Source organism: Neolamprologus brichardi, chromosome 16 (genome assembly GCF_056152115.1).
Source record: "Neolamprologus brichardi isolate AB-2024 chromosome 16, ASM5615211v1, whole genome shotgun sequence".
Classification (NCBI taxonomy): Eukaryota; Metazoa; Chordata; class Actinopteri; order Cichliformes; family Cichlidae; genus Neolamprologus; species Neolamprologus brichardi.
The window spans coordinates 18,821,071-18,829,288 of record NC_142119.1 but is presented as its reverse complement, the minus strand read 5'-3'; the positions used below and the strand labels follow the sequence as shown (position 1 = coordinate 18,829,288).

The following is an 8,218-nucleotide window of genomic DNA, read 5'->3' as shown; positions in this document are numbered from 1 at the left end:
AACAGCCATTTTGCATTATGTATCCCATAATGCACCGCTGCTGTCACGACAACATTTCGCCATTTCGGGTTTGGCGGAGAAGGGGGGCGCTCTGTAACTCCCGCGAAGGAATTAGGTCAGCCGAGCGGAGGTGTGTGTGTTTCTTCATTGAAAACATTTCTCGTTCGTTCTCGTTTTCCCGACGGCTCTCTTATCGTGCTCCGATGCGTGTTACCTGGCTGCTGCGGATGAACTTTACCAGCGTCGGCCCGGGCTGAAGAGTCGAGTCAGTTGTCGGATTTTCTAGCTAACAGCTAGCAAGCTAGCTGTGTGTAAACAACAAGGTAAGAGCCACTGTAGTCACTAGTAAATAAATAATGAATGTTAATAGAACTTGGTATGAATGACCAGTGAGTACAGTGGGGTTTGGTATATTTGCAGCGAATCAAGTGAATTTGCAGCACCAGTTAGCTAAGTCGCTCTGTTAGCTTGTTACACACTTTTACGTTAATAAATAAGCAATCGTTAACTTGGTTAGCGGTTGCATTTACTCCCCTGTTAGCTTGCTAACTTTACGAGCCACTTTATTGCATTTGTGTGCGTTCATTGTAACTATAGCACTGACAAGCCCAATAACGTTTGTTTGTTTTTCCCCAAGTCAGGTTGTGTGGCTGTGTTTGTAACGTCACCTCAGTCACGTTTCCTCTGAAATACGCAGTGTCACATGCGGTGCAACTTTAGTGTGAGCGTTAACGAGTGGTACAAATCCAACAGTTAAAGGCTTTAATTGTTTTACTTTGGAAAAATGATGATTATTCAGAGAAACACAAACATGAGGGGATGAAAACAGACTGAGATTTTTAAAAAAGCTGGAATGTCTGCAGACCTACAATCTGCACAATATGATAGCTGCTAGGAATGTTTTAATTATTTTGCAGAGTGCGTCAGAGTGATAAACATGCACATTTAATCTGCACCTGTTAGTGCAGGGACAGCAGGGCTGCAGCTAGAGCTTATTGATTCGTGACGTCCTTGATTAGAAGCCTTTCAGAAAATGGGCACACGTTTCTAAAGTAATGTGCATGTGTAGATTTATTAATCGGTGCATTTTTTTTTTTGTAAAAGATGAAACGGATGAAAGGAGGAGACGAGAGAAGCGATGACTCCTCCTGTGAGAGTCCAGCGGAGGTTTGCAAGAAGGTGCGAAATCAGTTGAGCGAGGATTCGGAGCCAGATGTGGCTGAGTCGCTGGACTGTAACTGGGCACGGCTGCCTCAGGAGCTCCTGCTGCATATCTTCCAGTACCTGCCACTGCTGGACCGGGCTTATGCCTCCCAGGTGTGCCGTGGGTGGAACCAAGCCTTCCACATGCCTGAGCTGTGGAGATGCTTTGAGTTTGAGCTCAACCAGCCAGCCAGCTCTTACCTAAAAGCCACACATCCAGATCTTATTAAGCAGATCATAAAGAGGCACTCCAATCACCTGCAGTATGTCAGCTTCAAGGTAAAAATGTCTGTGTAAACGTGTGTCCTCATTCTGGGTTCAAACGTTCATAAGCAGCTTCTGTTTTAAAATGTTTCTTTGATATTTTTTTTTTTTAGTGATATGCAATCTTTTCCTTGTTCTTATCAGGTTGACAGTAGTATGGAGTCTGCAGAGGCGGCTTGTGACATTCTTTCACAGTTGGTGAACTGCTCACTGAAGACCTTGGGCCTCATCTCTACAGCCAGGCCCAGTTTCATGGAGGTTCCAAAGGTATAATTAACACAATCATGAGGAGTCTGGGTCTTTACAGTGTCCTGCGCTTTAGATTTGTAAGCAAAATCAAATGAATTCTTGTTTTAGTGTACATTTCCTCTTATCCATAGTCTCATCTTATCTGAGATTGGGTCTCAAAAGCAGCATTCTAATAATAATAGTAATAATAATAATAATAATTCTTATGCATGGAAAATGACACTTTTATTATCAGTCCCACATTTTCAAAAGGACACAGGACTTTCTTTATTTACATATCATGAGCTCTATTCCTTGAACCAGTTACATTCAGGTTTCATGGAATCTAGATGTCATTGAGCAAACTAGCCTAAGGGCGGGACCTTTCTTTTTTTGGTGCGTTTGTTTTATCAAGGATTGGAACCTGCTGCACGTTCTGCTATCTGTAGAAACTGACACACACACTGTCATCACAGTTCACGTTTTAAAACCTTTGAGCTCCTGAGCCAGTTTTTAACAATCTTAGTTGAATTCTTTTGAATATTTCAAAATCAGGTTTAAGAACTTTTAGGTTAATTAAAGTAGAAAAAAATCACTTGTTTATGAACTCTTGAATGTCACAAAGATCTCAAAAGCTGTTTAAGAACCTGTGATGATGTCATAGAACTTGAAACGTGCAAACAGCCTCACTCATTCACCAGGGTGTGCTCTTTTTAGCTTCTGTTTTAAAGACAGCTTAAGCCTCTCACAGCCTGTGCTGCTTTTTGTGTGACTGTGGAAAAATATTAGAGGACGTGTTCTTCGATTTTCTCACAATGCGGTGCTGGTTGCCAAGTTGCGAAAACACCTTTTGGCATAATAAAATCTTCTGAACTTCTCAAAAGAAAGTTCTCAAATTGCCATTATTACTTGCATTCTGTCAGAGGGGACATTTGATTGAAGGATTTAAACCAAAAGAAAGCTGAATGCAAAAAAACAAAGACTTGTTTTTTCCACATTTTGGAAAATAATAAGATATCACATCATTTTCATCATAAATACTTTTTTGCTAATATAATATGTACCATAAAGTCAAATAGACACCCTTCCAATGCTTTGCACAAAAAGATTTCCTTGTCCTCAGTTTGTAATACAGATGTATGCAGTCTAGCTGTCTGCAGCACCAAAGCTTAAGATTAATTCAAACAGAGAGGTCCACCCATGCAGTAGACACAAATGAACACACCCTTGCATTTCTTTATTTCAAATTTATTTACCTTGTCTATAGATTAAATCTACAAATTAAATTTGTATGTAATCTTAACCCACTAATTGTGATTAGATTATGGTTTCTTACTGTACTCAGATTGCAGATTGTGTTTGTATTGTTATATGTAGCAGATTCCTAAGTTTAAGGTTGTCTCAGTAATTACAAATAGTGGTGTGTGAGCCATGACAGAGGCCTGCCTGACGTACCAGGCCCACCAAAAAACTGTATGTTAGTGGGACAGATTATGTTTGGGTAAAAGATCATTCCAGACACAGTTGATTAAATCTGGCATTTCGAAGGCATCAGTCAGGTTTAAAGATAGTTACAATTCAATGTGTCATGTTTGTCCTTCCACAGTCTCACTTCATCTCCGCCCTGACCGTGGTGTTTGTCAACTCCAAATCGTTGTCTTCGCTGAAGATTGACGACACGCCAGTTGATGATCCATCTCTGAAAGTGCTGGTGGCCAACAATAGCGACACCCTGAAACTTCTGAAAATGAGCAGCTGCCCTCACGTCTCTCCTGCAGGTACAGTCTAAGTGCATGTGTTTTATTTATTTTCTACTTCCAGCATGAATGGAAAATGAGTATGGTGCTGTGCAAAAGTCTTGAGCCACCACTCATTGCTTTGTTTTGCTTAAAAAAAGAAAGAATTTGGGTGTCATTGGAAAAAAAAGTGGCCATTATCAGTAGTTCGTCAGACCTTCTGAAGGTCTTTTCAAAGTTTTGCTTCAGACATTGGCTGCTTTACAGTCCTTGTACTGGAACATTTTCCAAGTAATGTTTTTGTTTATAACATTGACCTATGAATCATCTCAAGCATAAAAAGGCGCCTAACTCAAAGGATGACTATATCTTGTGTACATAAAATGCCTGGTTAGAAAAACACATCAATCATTGATTGGCCTTCTCAGCTGTTGAAACACTCATCTTTACATAGTGTTCTGTTCTGTTGAGATGATCCCACAGCATTAAAGGCAGCCGACATCCAAAGATAACAATTAGCATGTCCTTCAAGAATCCTGGAGAACTATTGCTGAAGGCTACTCCAGGAAAGTTTGCATAACAGAGTTCAGGCTGTGTTGAAGAATAAAAGTGATCATACCAAAAGTGATCACCTTTATTGTTGCACAGACTCTGTATTTGCCTTATGCATAGCGTTTCCATTCATGCTTCAATGTTTGAATAAACTGCTGCACATATTTTACATTTTTGAGGAACGTATAAAAAAACGAGAGGTGGCTCAAGACTTGTATACTTCACGCTGCGTTGATTGAAATTCGCAAAATCACACAGAACTTTATTCAGAGAGATAAATTGTTTAGGTTTTGACATAACTGATGAGTTGATAGCTGAACTTTATTTCTTTATTTAAAAAAAACAGAAGATTTAAAACTATGTCTGTAAAACTGGTAGTAACCTCAATGACTCAGTACATTTAGACCATCCTTCAATTTGTAGGTCTGATGAGGGACCATCTGAGATTATGAGAGAAATCCTCATTTCCTGAAATTCTGAGCTAATATGATTGCTGATTAAACTGCAACTTGTCAGGAGGATGCAGTCAACCTGTTTTTTGATTGAAAGTGAAAACACGATTTGAGAATTGGTCGCATTAATTGAAACGATCTGCCTGTGCTTTTAGGAATCCTGTGTGTGGCAGACCAGTGTCACGGGCTCCGAGAGCTAGCGCTAAACTACCACCTCCTGAGTGATGAACTCCTGCTGGCGCTCTCCTCTGAGAAGCACGTCCACCTGGAACACTTGCGAATTGATGTGGTGAGCGAAAACCCCGGGCAGCACTTCCACACCATCAAGAAGAGCAGCTGGGACGCTATGATGCGGCACTCGCCCAAATTTAACCTGGTCATGTACTTCTTCCTCTATGAGGATGAGTTCGGCCCCTTCTTTAATGAGGAAATCCCGGTCACACACCTTTACTTCGGGCGCTCAGTGAGCAAAGAGGTCCTGGGCCGAGTGGGCCTCCACTGCCCTCGTTTGGTGGAGCTGGTCGTGTGCGCCAACGGCCTGCGTCCTCTGGATGAGGAGCTGATCCGTATCGCCAAACACTGCACCCAGCTGTCAGCCATCGGCCTGGGTGAGTGCGAAGTGTCCTGCAGCGCGTTTGTGGAGTTCGTCAAAATGTGCGGCCGCCGACTGTCCCAGCTGTCCATCATGGAGGAGGTACTGATTCCAGATCATAAATACTCCCTGGATGAGATTCACTGGGAGGTGTCGAAGCACCTGGGCCGGGTCTGGTTCCCAGACATGATGCCGACCTGGTAGAGAGTGAAGCCTGTGCTCAGAGTTCAATATGTCGGGTTTGTGGTGCGGAACAATCATTGCCTCCATGTTGCGTTGAAAAGCCTCAGCTGGGAAGCTCGATGACAGCATGGCGAGCACGAACTTGCTGAACTCTCGTTAGCAGGGCAGGGATGTAATGTGGCACTCGACAACAACACAATGTTATCACATTATCATGGAAATGCCACAGAATTCCTGCTCGGCTTAATCCGTAGATGGAATTCAGCAAGCTGGCGTCGACCCACAGAAGAGGAAATTTAACTAAAAGGCAATGTTTTTATAACTGCAAATGGAGTTATATGTACATTATAGGCTGGGTATGATACTCTGTGTTGTGAGAGGGGTGTGTGAGTATGTGCATTTATGTGTGAACGTGCGGGTGGGTGTTTACATGTTTTCCAACATTGAGCAGTAAATTGGGACAATTAGGTGCACAATTGCATGTTGTTACGCTACCACTTGGCCTACATAAATCCAGTGTGAGATAGCAGCTCTGCACTCTGTAATACAATATGGCATTGACCGCATAGTTGTCTGTACATAGGATGTGACAGAAGGTGTATTTGTCATGAGTGGCTGAATTTTGCAGAAGAGTAGCTGGGTCCTACACCTCATTTTAACCTAATTTAAAGAACAGTGGTTGTGTTGTTTGTCCTCCTCGCCTGGGGAGCTCCAGTCGTGTCTCACAAAACACGATTGTTGAACAAATGGAAGATGGCAGAGAGAAAAAGAAATGTGTATATAGGTGTCTAAATTGTGACGTGAAGGTGTACAGTGTTGATTGATGTCATTGATTTTTATTTTTTCTCAAAGTTATATTTTGAGGAGTGTTTTTTTTTCTCTCTCCCTGCATCAAACACAAATTGGCCTGACAAATGATTTTATCTATTTTGGAAAAAGGTTTATGTACAGTTTTAGATTTCTTAAGCACCTTAGATGAATACCAAATGATAGATGGAATACACCTGGTCCTTGGGACCAAATATGGTGATTATTTATACTGTACTGGGGCTTTGTTAAGTCAAATCCCCAAGTGCTGCATATTGACGTTGTAAAGCTCTAATTACAACAATCAAATAATTCTATGTAAATAGTGCACAGAAATGTCTGAATTTGGAGGGTAGAGATCAGCGGTCTCAGTTCTTCACGCTGAGATTAATTTGTAATGATTCAGTAGACTAGTCTGTATGGCTGTTGGCTTACAGTGCATGCTGGAAATGCAAATCCAACCCATTTGTGTTTCTCAGATGCATTAAAATGAAAATATTTTTTATGTAGGTTTCATTTGTATCTTCTGCTATTTGCCTGTTCAAGCCCTTCCAAATAGTCCACATTTGTTTCCTCCTCATGCTATCTTGTATACATGAGAGGAAGCAGTATTCACCCATTATAAACACTGTCTGCAGATTTTTCTTGTGTTCCAAACATCCATTCATTTCAGTCGAAAGAGGTTTGGCAAGTCAGATGAGTGAAACAGTTTTGTTTTTTTCCTTTAAGAAGGAAGTCAAATGCATCTGTATATAAAAACGCTGTGTGTTTGATTATTATGAGTAGAAATGTATTTCTTTATTTCACCCTCTGTCAGGGTTTGAAGTTTCCTTAACCGATGGCTTGTCTTTTATAAAACCAGAGTGCAAGTTGTCCTTTACTAGATGGATCTTTTTCATACTATATCCACTAGAAAAGTTAAAAACTGTGTAAATGATTAATAGGGATTATGCTTTTTTTAATGAATTTCAGTTTTTCAGTTAAACAAAAGCAACCAGCAGTGGTATTTTTCTTTGTTTAGCTGGGTTTAGCTTCCACCTATTGTCGCCGTGGTTTTGTTGGATACAGGTGGTCCTAATGTTTTGAGTCCACTACCACAAACTCTCGATCCTTGGAGGGATTTTATTACTTTTTTCCTTTAATGTAGTGGAAAAAGACCCTGTTTTTGTGTGTTTTCAACAAAACACACACAAAAAGAGTTGCATTGAGGTGCTTTATATTTCAAGGCAAAACTATAGTAATAGAGAGAAAACCCCAACAATCACGTGACGCCCTATGAGCAAGCACTTGGTGACAGTGAGAATGAAAAACTCCCTTTTAACAGGAAGAAACCTCTTGCAGAACCAGGCTCAGGGAGGGGCGGTCATTTGCCACACAACTGCTTGGGGTAATGGGAGGAAGATGGGGGGGGGGGGGAGAGTATATGCATTTATGGCGTATACATATTAAATATTTAAAGGTTTTTGGTAGTGGACAAACCTTAAGGCAGCACTGCATGTCAATAAAAATGTAGTTTTTTTTCGGCCAGATTTCATTCCTTTTTACTCAAGTTTTATTTCATATACAATAACTGAGAGACTTGTTGCAAGAGGTGCTTCTTAGTATTATTGAATGAATATAGCCTCTTCACAGTATTTGTTTCTCATCACTGAAGAAGTGGATATCTGTGCTCATGTACATTAGCATCTGAAGGGTACAGTAACATATCTCCTGGTTATTTTATTTGAAAATGTGTGCAGTGCATTAAACAGTGGCCCTAACGTGAAGCCTATTTTCACTGAGAGCTTGTCTGTATTTGCTTTTATTGGAATATTCGGCTGGGGAAAAAAATGCTTCACATGGTAAATGCTGACCGAGAGAAAGCATTATTTAAATTTTGTCACAAATGATTGTCATAATTATAATTTGAACTTTATTTGGGAGTTAACAGGTGTTAAACACTCTCTTCTAGTTTTGCTTCTGTATGACAAAAGCTTTGTCTGCTTTGCTTTACTGGTCACCTGTCTTGAAATTAAAATTGTTTTGGACATGTGATCTCACACTGTAATAAAAATTTGTGAATGTACTCTGTGCAACTTTCATGTAATTTTTCTTTATTAACCGAAGGCACACGTAGTTAAACTCCATAAAAGGACTCCGTTATAAAAATGGGTTGCATTTGAGATGAGAAGATGTATGAACAGTTTTCTTAAATTATTATT

At 40.4% G+C, this 8,218-nt stretch overlaps 1 protein-coding gene across 1 annotated transcript; it reads left to right on the top strand.

Annotated features, from left to right (window-relative positions):
* The first annotated feature begins 60 nt into the window (after positions 1 to 60).
* On the top strand, positions 61 to 8,092 carry fbxl3a (F-box and leucine-rich repeat protein 3a). The gene is made up of 5 exons (XM_035906770.2): positions 61 to 323; positions 1,105 to 1,482; positions 1,612 to 1,734; positions 3,302 to 3,473; positions 4,591 to 8,092. The coding sequence occupies exons 2-5, from the start codon at positions 1,105 to 1,107 to the stop codon at positions 5,229 to 5,231; spliced, it is 1,314 nt and encodes a 437-aa protein (XP_035762663.1). The 5' UTR covers positions 61 to 323; the 3' UTR covers positions 5,232 to 8,092.
* Positions 8,093 to 8,218: the final 126 nt, after the last annotated feature.